At 48.6% G+C, this 15,981-nt stretch overlaps 1 protein-coding gene across 1 annotated transcript in view; it reads left to right on the top strand.

Moving 5' to 3' along the window:
* Positions 1 to 379: 379 nt before the first annotated feature.
* ABCB5 (ATP binding cassette subfamily B member 5) overlaps positions 380 to 15,981 on the top strand; it is a 90,410-nt gene continuing 74,808 nt past the window's right edge. The window contains exons 1-2 of the mRNA XM_090046804.1: positions 380 to 449; positions 1,306 to 1,403. Coding sequence (XP_089902930.1) covers positions 1,327 to 1,403 — 77 coding nt within the window. The 5' untranslated portion in view covers positions 380 to 449; positions 1,306 to 1,326. The remainder of the gene's footprint in view (positions 450 to 1,305; positions 1,404 to 15,981) is intronic.

Here is a 15,981-nt window from a genome sequence, read left to right as displayed (position 1 = left end):
GGTCCAAAAAAACTAGTTACACTGATGCCCTGAGTTTGTCACTTTACTTAAGGTTTGCCAAACAAGTAAGGAGGGATATTATTTCTGTTTTGATCTATTGTGTTAGTGGGTCCTTTTTCCTTGAACTAACATTTGTCATACCAATTTTCTTTGCTTGGCAATATTTTTCTGGCACAGGTACAACAGTTAAGGGTGCACTGCAAATAAATAAAAGACCAACTGAAAACAATATTTCTGAAAGTATTGTAGCTTTATATAGAAATAACAACCTGGGGAAAAATAGGATCAGACATCAAAGCAGTTCCTGATAAAGGGCAGGAAATTGGTTCCAGTTGATAATATTTCTCTTGAAGTGAGCTGTATCTGCTATTCACTGTTCAGCTTCTATACACTCCTGAACTATTCCAGATGCAGCCCTGTAAAACCCTCTGAAGCTACATACAGCACTGGTAGGTATGGACAGATGTTGGGATTTCTCAGTTGATTTGCTGTTCAGTACAGAAAAGTTTCTTATAACAAAATGTGGTTCTAAGAAAACCTGTGTTGTATTGGATACCTCAGCTTACATTTCCCCTTGCTGAGGACAGAATAAAAGAAGACGAATTTTGAAATAAGGTACCTGGAACTAGGCTTGTAATTTCTTGTCCACTTAGCTTTTTATAAGTAAATAGACATAGAAACCACACAGAATGATATACAAAATAGGCTGTTGTATGAGACATGAGAGCAAAAACAATTTTTGAAGCAACTATAATGTTCCTAATGTGTGCCAGATTGATAGTCCTTTGTTCTTGTATTATGAAATAGATTGGAAACTTCTGTTTTTCATATCTTCTCTGTACCACTGATTACTGTGTATGCTTTCATCGTGTCCTTATTTATCTCATTTCTAAGTTAAACAATCCTAATCCTCATATGAAAGTGTTTTTCTATGACCCTCATCATTTTCAACATCTTTCCCAGTGAAAATTTAGAAAATGTTATAAATTAACGATAGTATCTGAACTATATTTGTGCTCCTCTACCGTATTCAGCTTTTCGGAGAGTATTGTGTCACTGTCAGACAAATTAATCTCTAATTTGACTCCTAAGGCTACTCATTCAGTAGAGTGGAGAAGGGGCAACTCATTCAACAACATTAAACCAAGAACATGTGGTAACACTAGAGAAATTCTGTCATCATGTAGCTAAACATGTGACGGACAAGTTAGTAGTATATCTAATATAAAGTTATATTTTATAGAGATTTCTCATAAGAATCTCCTAAATGGATGCAGTAAAACTTAACAAAGTATTTTATTTCAGAATAGATAACCTGTACATGTAATGATGGAAGATATTGATATAAAAATCATTGGAGACACAGAACAAAAGTCAGCTAATAATGTGGACTTGGATGACCAGTAAGTAATAAGACATCTTGTTTTCTTGATTGCATTTTTTTAATAGCTCATTGGAACTGTCTCAAGTGCTGCTTGCAGAATTTTCAGGGTAAAATATGTATAGACGCCAACTAATGAGAATTGTACTCTTTTCACAAATGTTTTATTGCAATGTAACTACATTTACTTTAATGAAGTTTCCCCTTATTTTAAGTGAGATCTGAGATCAGGCCCATTGGCCTTTCTTGATTTCAGATTTAATTCTCTACATTGGCATCAAGCAGCCAGTAGTGGGTTGAATTTCCTGTCCCTTACAAAAATGACTATGTATGCTAAAATAAATTTGTGCTAATTTGAGCTCCCTGGGACTTCTGTTCGCAGAATGATTTTTGATTTTTTCCTGCACACAACTATTTTACTTTAATTTTCCTCTCAGAGGAACTGTATACGGTGTTTTATTGATTTCTTATTGACATGTTGAACTACATGTAACAGAAAACAGGGCATAGCATTACACAAGATGGCTGAGAGAGAAAATTTAAATTTCATACTCCAGCCAGGCCTGTCACAACCCCAGAGAGTATCACCCTACAAGAAAGAATTGCTGCCAATTTTACTTTTTGGATTTCTTTTGATGGCAGGCAGATTTAAATTGCCCTAAATTGCCGTAGGATAGCCCTACGGACATAGGATCTGTATGTGTGAGCAGTCTTAGGCCATGCCCAGGCAGTATTATCCACTTTGTTGGTCCTCATGGTTCTATGAAATTTCAGATCTATGATGGATACTCCACCACATTCTAACAAACATTCTGCTATTGTGTATGTTTGTGACTGAGCTACAACTCCTTCCTCACCCAGCCATGCACAAGGGCTTGCAATAGGATCCTTGAAAAGCAGCTGCCTTCTGGTGCCTGTACCAAGAGAATTCTCTCTTAGTTGTCCCTATCTCTTTCACCAAATGCTGCTTTAGCCCGTTTGCCCAGTACGCAAGGCCACAGAGGGGGTGAAAATCTCCACTATATGTCAAACACTGCAACCTCAAAAACACCTTCAGACCTCAATCCCATAATCATTTACATACATGCCTGATTTCTGATTTAAGTAATAACTGTGTATATGACTGAGTCTATCATTATTCAAAATGAAAAAATTTTAAAAACCAGAATTGACTTTTACTAATTCTACGTTGTCTTAATTCAGAATACAGCTTATAGCCAGTTTCTCTTTCATGCATTGTTTAACCTTCTGTGCCTCTCTCCCTGAACCTCTCGCATCTTGGTTTGTGTTGAACCTCACTGTAGCCTCCTGGGCTGCACGGCCAGGCTACTGGGAGCGGCCTTGGGTCAGCTCCCCAGGGGTCTCTCCTGCCCCTGATGGTAAATAGTATTCTAGTGGGAGGATGGTGTCTGGTCCTATCTCCCCTGGTACCCTCCATTGGTCATCCTCACAGCTATTGCTTCTTGGGCCTCCACCTCCCCTACACCCCACCTAACGCCAACTGTGATGTTGTCCATTGGGGCCAATGTTCTGGCCCTCTCCGATGCTCGGTTTCTTAGGGGCTGCAGCCATGGGCTACAGGTGGTACTTGCACTGAGTGTCCACCATGGCCCTGCTGTGCTTCCTGGCTCACATGGTACCTGACTCCGCCTGAGTCTCAAACCCCCTTGTTACATGGTTTCCTCCCTGAGTTTGGTACCTGCCATAGTTTCATAGTTTGTAGGGTCAGAAGGGACCTGAGCAGATCATCGAGTCCAACCCCCTGCCATGGCAGGAAAGAGTACTGGCATCAAACGACCCCAGCAAGGTGTTCATCTAGCCTCCTCTTAAAGACCCCCAGGGTAGGAGCCAGAACCACTTCTCTTGAAAGTTGGTTCTAGATCCTAGCCGCCCTAACAGTGAAGTAGCGCCTCCTGATGTCCAGTCTGAATCTATCCTCTGCCAACTTGTGGCCGTTATTCCTAGTCACTCCTGGTAGTGCTTGGGGGAACAGGGACTCCCCCAATGCCTGCTGGTCCCCTCTAACTAGTTTGTAACAGGCCACTAGATCCCCCCTCAGCCTTCTCTTGTGGAGGCTGAATAGATTCAGGTACAATAGCCTCTCCTAGTAGGGCCTGCCCCGCTGTCCCCTGATCATGCGAGTGGCCCTCCTCTGGATCCTCTCCATGTTGTCCACATCCCTCTTGAAGTGCGGCACCCAGAACTGGACACAGTACTTCAGCTGCGTCGTGACCAGTGCTGCATAGAGGGGAAGGATCACCTCCTTGGGTCTGCTTGGTGTCCACGTCCAGGTTCTGTCTCCATTGTCTCCACCAGTGTCCCAGTTGCTGCTGTTGCTGGCCTCAGTCCACGTCGGCCTCATAAGTGACTCCTTGGGCCCTCGCTGACTCGGCTTGCCCTCCATGCTCCCCTCTCTGGGGCGCCCATGTTCCCTCCTCTTCAGGGTCCTCTGGGCTCTCTGGCTTCTCTGGGCTGGTGGGGAACACTACTTCTGGTCCTGCTGGCTTCCTTCCTGCAAGGCCTTTGATCTTTGTGAGTTGCCATGGTTTCACTTTTACTGCTATTGGCTGCCAACGCGGCATCCTGCCACCTCTCTCCTGCCTCTGGTAAGTTTCTTTCAAGTGTCCCAAGGCAACTTAAATGGGGGGGGGTGTCTCATCCTGCATTTCTTTCCTCTCAACATACCTCAATAGGAAATCAGCAACGCGATTAGCCATTCCTGGTCAATACCTTACTTTGAACTTATACGGCTATAGTGACAACGCCCATTGTGTTATCCAGGCATTGTCGTGCTTAAACTTATTCAGCCATTGTAGTGGGGCACGATCAGTAAGTAGGTCAAACTCTCGCCCCATTAAAAAATATCTGAAATAGTTTACTGCCCACTTTATGGCCAGGCACTCCCTTTCAATGGTGAAATACCTGGTTTCCGTGTTGTTTTACTTTTGGCTTACGTAGGCAGTTGGGCGACCTACCCCCCCTTGTTCCTGGCAAAGAACTGCCCCAACAGCCATCTCGGAGGCATCGGTCTGCAGAATGAAAATTTTTGAGAAGTCAGGTGTTATGACGACTACCTCACTGCACAAATCTCTTTTGACGTTTTCAAACCCTCTCTCCATTTCAGGTGTCCACTTAATAGGACCCTGTACCTTCCCTCTTATAGCCTCCGTTAGTGCTATGGTTTTTTCCATGAAGCTGGGAATGAATTGCCTACAATACTTTGCTAGTCCCAGAAAAGCCCACATCTGTCGCTTTGTCTGTGGAAGCAGGTATTTTTGTATTATATCTATCTTACTAGCTAGAGGGCATATCCTACCTTGCCCTACTCTGACTCCCAAATAATTCATCTCTCACACCCCTAATGCACATTTTTTTGGGTTAACAGTCAGGCCTACCCGGAGTATTTCTTGCAGCATCACTCCTACATGTAGTAAGTGCTGTTCCCAGGTCTGCGAGTAAATTACTATGTCGTCAATGTATGCGGCTGCATACATCAGGTGTGGGGCTAGGACACGGTCCATCAGTCATTGAAAGGTTGCTGCAGCAAAGGGCATTCATGTAAACTCAAACAACCCCCAGGAGGTGCCAAAGGCCATTTTTGGCCAGTTTCTTCCTGCCACAGGGATTTGCTAGTACCTCTTTGCCATATTGATAGTGGAGCTGTATCAAGCCTGCCCTATCTGCTCTAGTAACTCTTCTACATGTGGCATGGGAAAAGCGTTGAATCTGGCAACCCCATTAACCTTCCAAAAATTGATGCATAGTAGGAGTTTACTGTCACTTTTTGGCACTATTACCATTGGACTGCACCAGGGACTATGTGATGGCACAATGATCCCTTGGGCCATCATCTGTCATAGTTCTCCCCGGACCTTCTCTCGCCAGTGATGGGGGATGGGACTCCACCTTTCTCATATGACAAACGCTTCAGTGTATGCATCTCATGTTGTATCCCTTGGGCCCAGCTGGGCCTCTCGTTGAACACTCCATGGAACTTCACCACCATCCTCCCCAGCTGGTTGTGCTGTCAGGCATCGAATTCTGGTCTGTACACTGGTTGACCACCTGGTTCTGGCCCTTCTGGTAGCTCTTCTACCTTGGGTCCTAGTTCCTCCCAGAGATGTTCTGGGCTCAACAGCCAACCTTTGCCATTCTTTTCTATGCCCAGGGTGATGGACTTCATAGTCCACAGGCCCAGACTGCCACACAATTTTGAACAGGCCTTGCCACCATGTCAGCAACTTGTTGGCTGTAGTGGGGAGTAGTAGGAGGGCCTCATCCCCAATGCAGAAGTGTCTGGCAGGGGCTCCTTTGTTGTATCCTTGTTGTTGCTTCCGCTGGGCCTCGGCCAAGTGTTCCTGGGCAAGCTGCCTCACTTTTGTTAACCACTCTATCATTTCCTGTTGGTAGCGGTGTACCCCGATTTCGGGCCGACCCGTGCTTTCCCATTCCTCTCTTACCCCTTGTAACAGGGCTTGGGGCTTGTGGCTGTATATTGATGAGGAACAGAAAAGTACTGGAAGGAGTGTATATGTGTCAGGACAGGATGAGGGATATGGGAAGGCTGAGTGAGAACAACACGGTGACCGTCAGGATAAGCTTATCAGGAGACAGTTTGAGAAAAGACACCAGGATGAGTCACTGTCAGACTGCCAAGAGTATGTTACGGGGCAGGCTGATCTGTATGTGATTTATCAGTATATAAAGAAGTCTGTGCTTTTTTTCTGTTGAGAATGAGCTGCCCCTTGCTGTTCTCCCATGGCCATGCAAAATAAAGTGCTTCTGATAGCCAAACAGTGATTCTGTCTGAATTTCCACATCATCTTGGGGGCTTGCCTGGGAAGTGTCCTCACACAGACCACCCCGAGTAGGACCCTTGCCTCAGCTCTTCAACTCCATCGCTCCGAGAAGGCTATCCTTGACTCAGTTCTTTGGCTCTGTGGCCTTGACACCCCAGACCCTGATCTACCATCTGCCTGTTTGGCTATGGAAAAAGCCCTGGCCAGGGTGAGTACCTGCCTGTTTCAGTGTCAGTAAGACCTAGGTGTGACAATGGGTAGCGGGACCTCTAAGGTCCCACCGCGGGATCCCACCTGGTATACATATCTGAAATATGGGCCCCGGTAAACACAGTACTTAATAAAATTACCCAGACATCTCGTGGGAAGATCACTCAGCTAAATCTGAGCGGGCGCAAAGCTTTCTCTCGTGCGTGGATGACCTCTACCTGACCCAAGAAGTCTATGGGCCAACGAGAGGCAAAGCGCTGCTTGACCTGGTACTGGCTACGGGGGACGACCTAATCGGTGACCTAGTGATTGATGGGAAGTTGGGTGACAGCGACCACGAGCTGATCACCTTCACCATCCGCCGTAAAGCTGGCAAGTCAGTCAGCAACACAGAAGTCCTTGACTTCAGAAAAGCTGACTTTGACAAGCTCAAGAGGCTAGTCGGTCAGGCCCTCAGGGACCGTGACCCCAGGGAGATGGGAGTTCAAGAAGAGTGGTTGCTTCTCAAGGAAGCGATCCTCAGTGTACAAGCTAAATCTATTCCAACACGGAGGAAAGACAGCAAGAAGGCACAGCAGCCCCCCTGGCTCTCCAGAGACCTAGCGGACCTACTGTGGCTAAAAAGAAAAGCCTACAAAGGATGGAGGACAGGATTCACCTCCAAGGAGGATTACTCCGCGCTGGTCCGGTCCTGCAGGGACCAAACCAGGAAAGCCAAGGCTGCAACTGAACTCCAACTAGCTTCAGGCATCAAGGACAACAAAAAGTCCTTTTTCAGATATGTGGGGAGCCAGAGGAAAAGCAAGGGCAATGTTGGACCCCTGCTAAACCAGATGGGGCAACTGACAACTGACGCCCAGGAAAAAGCCAACCTATTAAATAGGTACTTTGCGTCAGTCTTTCATCAGTCACACGGGATGCCCATGCCTGCTATGGGACAGGGAAATCTGGGTGAGGGGGATCCCCTACCCTCCATCAATGCTGACCTTGTGAAGGAACACCTTGAGAAGCTGGATACCTTCAAGTCAGCCGGCCCTGACACCCTGCACCCCAGGGTACTCAAGGAGCTGGCGAGCGTCATAGCCCAGCCCCTGGCACGGATCTTTGAAAACTCCTGGCGCTCTGGTGTAGTGCCTGAAGACTGGAAGAAGGCCAATGTGGTGCCGATCTTCAAGAAAGGGAGGAGAGTGGATCCGGCTAACTACAGGCCCATTAGCCTGACTTCTATCCTGGGGAAGATCTTAGAAAAGTTTATTAAGGAGGCCATCCTTGAGGGACTGGCCCAGGCTAATATTCTAAGGGACAGCCAGCACGGGTTTGTTGCGGGTAGGTCTTGTTTGACCAATCTCATTTCCTTCTATGACCAGGTGACCTATCACCTGGACAAGGGAGAAGAGATTGATGTCATATATCTTGACTTCTAAAAAGCTTTTGATCTGGTATCCCATGATCACCTCTTGGCCAAACTGGCCAGTTGTGGCCTTGGCTCCACCACTATCCGCTGGCTGGGAAACTGGCTTCGTGGTCAGACCCAGAGGGTTGTGATTGATGGCAGTCACTCATCGTGGTGCCCTGTGACCAGTGGGGTCCCTCAAGGCTCTGTCCTCGGACCCATGCTGTTCAACATCTTCATTAACGATGTGGACATTGGAGTCAGGAGTGGACTGGCCAAGTTCGCCGATGACACCAAACTTTGGGGCAAAGCATCCACGCCAGAAGATAGGCGAGTGATCCAGGCTGACCTGGACAAGCTCAGCAAATGGGCAGATGAGAACCTCATGGTGTTTAACACCGATAAATGCAAGATTCTCCACCTTGGGAGGAAAAACCTGCAGCACCCTTATAGGCTCGGCAGTGCTACGTTGGATAGCACTACAGAAGAAAGAGACTTGGGGGTCATCATTGACCACAAGATGAACATGAGCCTGCAATGAGATGCTGCGGCTAGTAAAGCGACCAAAATGCTGGCGTGCATCCATAGATGCTTCTCGAGCAAATCCCGGGACGTCATTCTCCCCTTATACTCGGCCTTGGTGAGGCCGCAGCTGGAGCACTGCGTCCAGTTTTGGGCTCCACAATTCAAAAAGGATGTGGAGAAGCTTGAGAGAGTCCAGAGGAGAACCACGTGCATGATCAGAGGTCAGGAAAACAGATCTTACGATGACAGGCTGAGAGCCACGGGACTCTTTAGCCTGGAAAAGCACAGGCTCAGGGGTGATCTGATGGCCACCTATAAGTTTATCAGGGGTGACCACCAGGACCTGGGGGAACGTCTGTTCACCAGAGCGCCCCAAGGGATGACGAGGTCGAACGGTCACAAACTCCTGCAAGACCGTTTCAGGCTGGACATAAGGAAGAATTTCTTTACTGTCCGAGCCCCCAAGGTCTGGAACAGTCTGGCAGCGGAGGTGGTTCAAGTACCTACATTGAACACCTTCCAGAGCAAATTGGATGCTTATCTTGCTGGGATCTTATGACCCCAGCTGACTTCCTGCCCTTTGGGCAGGGGGCTGGACTCGATGATCTCCCGAGGTCCCTTCCAGCCCTAATGTCTATGAAATCTATGGAAAATGGAACCGGTATACCGATGGTGACCCCAAATTGTGCTGGCCCCTAGATGGGTTGTGGGATCGTCATATCCTCAAACGTCTCCAAGAAAATTTGGAAAGCAAGCACCCTGTTCAAATGGAAGCTTGGTACCTGTGGGAGGACGAGTCCAAAAAGCGCCATAAGTGCTCCATTGTGGCTTCCTATATGATAATGAAGAAAAATTTAAGAAGCAAATCGATCACCTTCAGAATCAGGTTAAAGATCTCCAGTGTCAAGGGCCGACCCCGTCTGCCCCTTGTTCACCGTGTCCAGCTAGACTTTATCCCGCTTTGCTTCCACCACCAGATGACCCACGCCGAGACGGTTTGTTGGATCATTGGGTCCCGCTCCCGCCACCACCCGCCGGTCCCAGAGCTTCAGGTGCTGCTGTGTCCACGGCGCTGGCTTCCCCGGCAACTCCACCAACACTCACCCCTGGTCTTTCGTCTCCCATTACCGCCGTCACTTTTGATTCTCCCGTGGGGGACCGGTTCAAAATTGACATCCCCTTGGACCCCCATAACGGGTGGACCATACATTCAGCTTCCCTAGACCAGCAGAATCAAATTGACCCTCCGGAACCGAAATAATGCCACCACCGAGATAGACTGCCAGAAATCCCTTGTAAGGAAGACTCACCAGGGCAGAAAGCTTGTTGGGGCACAGCATCCCGTCCAAGAATACCCTGTGCCAGGGGGGCAACCCGTGGTGGTCCATGTCCCCTTCTCACCATCAGAAATCATCTCTTGGTCAACTACCTTCCCTAAACTCCGTGATGACCCTGCCGGGTTTGCTCAAAAATTCCAAACCTTCTTTCAGGTTTATAAGCCAACCCACAGTGATATTCAGATGCTCCTCAGTGGTCTTCTTCCTGGAGACCAGAAAGACACCCTCCTTAAAGCGGCCAGCTGGCCTCCTCAAGACCCCAGCGAGGACCATCAGCCAAACTTCTATAAACAGGTCCTTGAGGCCATCCCCAGGGTCCCCCCACAAAAAACAGATTGGTCCAAAATTTCCGCCTGCAAGCAAAAGCCAGAAGAACATCTTGCTCACTACTATTCTCACCTGATCCAAGGCTTTAAGGCACATTCTGGCAGCTAGGACCCAGAAACCAGCCTCCCTGCCATGATTATTCAGGCCTTTGTTTTAGGGCTGTTACCTAGGATCTCCGAGCCCCTGCAAAACGCCATGATCGGGGGGGTGGGAATTAAACCCCTCACCGAAGTTTTGGCTGCTGCCACTCACTTCTATACTAAAGCCCAACAGCAAAAATCAAAGGCTCAGGACAAACTGATGGCTTTGCAAATCAGAAATCCCCAGGGTGGCACCAAACCACCTTGCTCTGTGGGACCATTTCACTCGGCCCAACCATCTGGTCCCTCTGACATTCCCAATGATGTTTGCCTCTACTGTAAGTAAAAAGGCCATTGGAAGAATGAGTGCCCGAATAAAACCCGGGGGCCCCCACTCTCAGCTAGTCCCCCTTCATTTCAGCCAGTTGCCCACTGAGCTCCACCACCCGGACCAGCTCCTCTCCAGTCCCTCAAAGTTGAAAATCCGTATTAGGACAACCAAGAGGACCCAGAGACTCTAGCACCTTTACTTTCTACCTTTTCTGATGCTACAATACCTGTTACAGTGGGAGGACAAACTGTTCCTTTTCTTGTCGACACTGGTGCTTCTTTGTCTATGCTTAGCTCTGGTTTTTTTTCTAAGGTTCCCATTTCTGGTAAGGTAATCACTGCTGTAGGTATTGGGGATCAACCCACTGACCACCCCATTACACAGCCACCTTTGTTTACCTTGGGTCCTCTTACTGAGCAATATGCCTTTTTGCTGAGTCCTTGCGCCTCTGTAAATCTGTTAGGGCGAGACCTCCTTTGCAAATTGTGGGCAACAGTTCACTGTTCTCCAGATGGGGTCTTCCTCACATTATCCCAGACCCAAATTCCTGCCCTGATGTTGACACTAATGGAACAGGAACCCGAGCCCAATTCTTTCTCGTTGCAACAGGAACTACTGGTTCACCTTCCTGAGTCCTTTTGGTCCCACTCCACAACCGATGTGGGGCTTCTCAAGGGTGCCATCCCAATTTCTATCAAGGTTAAATCAGGAGTGTCTCTGCCATTAATCCCGCAATACCCACTATCAGTTTCTGCCTCCAGAGGCATTGCTCCTGTAATACAAGGTCTCCTAGAACAGGGTGTCCTACCCGTTCTTGTTGTAATACTCCAATCCTTCCAGTCCAAAAGAAGGAGAAGTGTACACCTGAGGGGTTGCCCGTTTATCGTTTTGTTCAAGATTTGTGTGCTATTAACAATTTCGTGATTCCCTTGACAGCTGTAGTACCCAATCCTGCCACTGTACTTTCTCAAATACCTGCTTCTGCTCTTTATTTTTCTGTGGTGGATCTCTGTAATGCCTTTTTTTCTACACCAGTTCACCCTGACTCTCAATATTTATTTGCTTTTACCTACCAGGGCCGGCAATACACCTTCACCCATCTGCCTCAAGGATTTCGTGACTCACCCACCATAGATAGCCAACTTCTCAAGTCTGAACTCGATACAGTCCAGTTGCCTCATGATTCTGTGCTAATTCAATATGTAGATGATTTGCTTCTCTGTTCTGATACTCCCCCTCATTGCCAAGCTGACTCTGTCGCTCTTTTAGAACAACTTGCAGCACGGGGCCACAAAGCCTCCCGCTCTAAGCTCCAATTCTGTCAGACTTCTGTTACCTATCTGGGGTACACTATTTCTCACAGTACCCGTCACCTGTCTCCTGATCGTCTTTCTGCTGTTCTTTCCCTTCTACGCCTGCAAACTAAATGCTAACTTTGTGGTTTTCTAGGTGCTGCCAACTACAGTGGATTCCTAATTATTCTGGACTTTCCAGACCTCTCACCCTTCTCATCTGTGACTCTTCCCCTGACCCGCTACCCCGGGAAGACGTCCATAAATCTGCCTTCTGTTCAGCTCAAACAAGCCCTTTCTTCTTCTCCTGCTATCGGTCTGCCTGACTATTCTAAGCCTTTCACTCTCTTCTGCCACGAGCACAAAAGCACTGCCTCTGGTGTCTTGACTCAGCCTTTCAGACCCTCTTCGCACCGTCCTATTGCTTACTATAGTGCCTCCCTTGACCCAGGCACTTCGGGGTTTCCTCCTTGTCTCTGTGCTGTTGCTGCCGTCACTCTGCTGGTTTCTAAAACTGACAACCCTATACTTGGGCCCCCCCCTTACTGTTGCTGTCCTGCATGCTGTCCTCACCCTCCTTCTGTCCTCACCCTCCTCCAGCATGGCAGGGCTCAGCACTTGTCCCCTGGCCATCTAACCCACTATGAGGTGGTTCTCCTGGCTGCGGACCACGTGACCCTTGTCCACTGTGATCCCCTCAATCCTGCCTGTCTTCTTCCTTCGCCCTCAGACGGCCAACCCCATGACTGCACTCAGCTTGTGGACTTTGTTTCTCTTCCCTGTCCTGATCTTTCCGATACCCCTCTGACTAACCCTGACCTCATTTTCTACGTTGATGGCTCCTGTTTTCGAGATAATCACGGCATTCTCTGAGCTGGCTATGCTGTTTGTTCCGATTATACTGTTGTTGAATCCACTCCTCTTTCTGTTACTAGTGCTCAAGCTGCTAAACTCATTGCTCTCGCTCGTGCCTGTCACCTTGCCACTGAACAATCTGCTAATATCTATACAGAATCTTGCTATGCCTTTGGTGTCTACCATTCTTTTGGACAGATCTGGAAACAGCAGGATTTTCTTACTTCTGCTGGGACTCTCCCGGATGCTATTCTCCTTCCCTCCACCCTTGCTGTTCTATGGTGCAAAGCGCACACTGCTACTGTTGATCCTGTGTCTCTGGGAAACGATAGGGTGGACACCATGGCCAAGACCGCTGGCCTGTCAGAACTCTCGGCTCTGGTCCTTCAGGCTGCTTTCTTCCCCTGTTTCCCCTGACCTCCCCTTTCTCCAGGATGCCACCCCAGACGCCGAAAAGGACACCTGGATCTCTGCCTCATCAATATCAACTCGAATGGGGACAGCTACATGGACGCCTGAGGGGCATCCCTCAGTGCAAAGAGGAGGGGTATTAGGATCAAATCCCACCTCCTTGGTTCATCCTGGGCACACCAAAATAGGTGTTTAATTGTTCCATTTAGACATTTTACCAGTCTCTTGGTCTGAGGGTGGTAGACTGTGGTACAGAGTTGCCGTATCTTCAACAGCTGACACATGGTCCAGATAACCCTGGACATAATGTCCGTCCTCTGATCCATGATTATCTCCTGGAACTCCCACCCAGGACACCCATTTTAATAATTCCTCCGCAATTCAGGGGGCTGTCATTGATTGCAGTGGTATAGCATCAGGGTAGTGTGTAGTATAGTCAATGATGACTAAAATATATTGGTGCCCGGCACTACTCTTTGTTAAGGGCCCCACTACATCTAGCACTATCCAACCGAAGCGTACCTCAATGAGGGGCATCAGTTGCAATGGTGCCCATGGGGACTGTCTCCCTTGGACCTTCTGACACTCAGGCAGGCTTCACAATGCCACATAATGTAATCCCTCATCCCTGGCCATAAAAACCACTGCCCAACTCTGGTCACAGTCTTGTCTGCCCTGAGATGGCCACCCATTGGGCTAGCATGTGCTAACCACCATACCTTCTCGCGGAGCCTCCAAGGGACTACTAGCTGTTGGGTCCACTCCCCTCGGACCGAGCATTTTGTGACTCGGTATAACAAACCCCAATGTACCCAAAAATAGGCATCACTTATGTCCATCCGAGGCCGTATCATTTCTTCCTCCACCCAAGCCACTTCTGTCTCTCAGACCCTCTGTAGCTTGCTGTCCTCCTCTTGGGCCACACAAAAGTGCATGCCCTCGGCACTCATCCCCAGGCTAACCCACTATTCCTCATTGGAGAAATCCGAATCTTCTTCTGCTATCCAACCTTCCCCCTGGGGCCAGCTTCCATGTCTTAGTTTTTCCATATGCACTTCTTCTAATACTTCATAGAGGGGTGGCCAATTCCTCCCCACAATCATCTGGCCGTCCAGTTGTGGGGCCAGTCCAATGCGTAATCTGCCCTTACAACTGGCAATCCTCACATCCATGAAGCCCCTTTCGTATTGTTCTGTTTTGCTATGTATGCAGCACATCCAAACAGGAAGGCACCATTCAATAGCACTCTTGGGGATCGCCCCTACCCATATCAGTGTCTGGGAGCAGCCCGTGTCCAGCGTAGCCTGTATTGGCTTGCCTGCCACCCATGCCATCATAGATTTCATAGATTTCATAGACATTAGGGCTGGAAGGGACCTTGGGAGATCATCGAGTCCAGCCCCCTGCCCAAAGGGCAGGAAGTCAGCTGGGGTCATAGGATCCCAGCAAGATAAGCATCCAATTTGCTCTGGAAGGTGTTCAATGTAGGTACTTGAACCACCTCCGTTGGCAGACTGTTCCAGACCTTGGGGGCTCGGACAGTAAAGAAATTCTTCCTTATGTCCAGCCTGAAACGGTCTTGCAGGAGTTTGTGACCGTTCGACCTCGTCATCCCTTGGGGCGCTCTGGTGAACAAACGTTCCCTCAGATCCTGGTGGTCACCCTTAATAAACTTATAGGTGGCCATCAGATCACCCCTGAGCCTACGCTTTTCCAGGCTAAAGAGTCCCATGTCTCTCAGCCTGTCATCGTAAGATCTGTTTTCCTGACCTCTGATCATGCGCGTGGCTCTCCTCTGGGCTCTCTCAAGCTTCTCCACATCCTTTTTGAATTGTGGAGCCCAAAACTGGACGCAGTACTCCAGCTGCGGCCTCACCAAGGCCGAGTACAAGGGGAGAATGACGTCCCGGGATTTGCTCGAGAAGCATCTATGGATGCACGCCAGCATTTTGGTCGCTTTACTAGCCGCAGCATCTCATTGCAGGCTCATGTTCATCTTGTGGTCAATGATGACCCCCAAGTCTCTTTCTTCTGTAGTGCTATCCAACGTAGCACTGCCGAGCCTATAAGGGTGCTGCAGGTTTTTCCTCCCAAGGTGGAGAATCTTGCATTTATCGGTGTTAAACACCATGAGGTTCTCGTCTGCCCATTTGCTGAGCTTGTCCAGGTCAGCCTGGATCACCCGCCTATCTTCTGGCGTGGATGCTTTGCCCCAAAGTTTGGTGTCATCGGCGAACTTGGCCAGTCCACTCCTGACTCCAATGTCCACATCATTAATGAAGATGTTGAACAGTATGGGTCCAAGGACAGAGCCTTGAGGGACCCCACTGGTCACAGGGCACCACGATGAGTGACTGCCATCAGTTACAACCCTCTGGGTCTGACCACGGAGCCAGTTTCCCAGCCAGCGGACCGTGGTGGAGCCAAGGCCACAACTGGGCAGTTTGGCCAAGAGGTGATCATGGGATACCAGATCAAAAGCTTTTTAGAAGTCAAGATATATGACATCAATCTCTTCTCCCTTGTCCAGGTGATAGGTCACCTGGTCATAGAAGGAAATGAGATTGGTCAAACAAGACCTACCCGCAACAAACCCGTGCTGGCTGTCCCTTAGAATGTTAGCCTGGGCCAGTCCCTCAAGGCTGGCCTCCTTAATAAACTTTTCTAGGATCTTCCCCAGGATAGAAGTCAGGCTAATGAGCCTGTAGTTAGCCGGATCCACTCTCCTCCCTTTCTTGAAGATCGGCACCACATTGGCCTTCTTCCAGTCTTCGGGCACTACACCAGAGCGCCAGGAGTTTTCAAAGATCCTTCAGATAGTCCCATGCCTCTACTTCTTGGCCGCGTACAAAGCTACAGTCCATTTCCTTGATTGGTTCATGGGCCTCGTGGCACTCCTTCAACCCCACCTTTTCTCCAGCAGGTCTCCACTTCTCCAGGGACCCTAGGGCGCATTCCTGAGACACATATCCCATTTTACCACATTGGTAGCATACAATTCCTTGCTTACTATAGCGTACAGGCCCCTGTCAGGGCTTTT

Source organism: Crocodylus siamensis, chromosome 5 (assembly GCF_052110815.1).
Source record: "Crocodylus siamensis isolate JL-2025a chromosome 5, ASM5211081v1, whole genome shotgun sequence".
NCBI classification, from domain to species: domain Eukaryota; kingdom Metazoa; phylum Chordata; order Crocodylia; family Crocodylidae; genus Crocodylus; species Crocodylus siamensis.
Note: the sequence above shows the minus strand (reverse complement) of the source record. Positions and strands in the feature narration are given on the sequence as shown.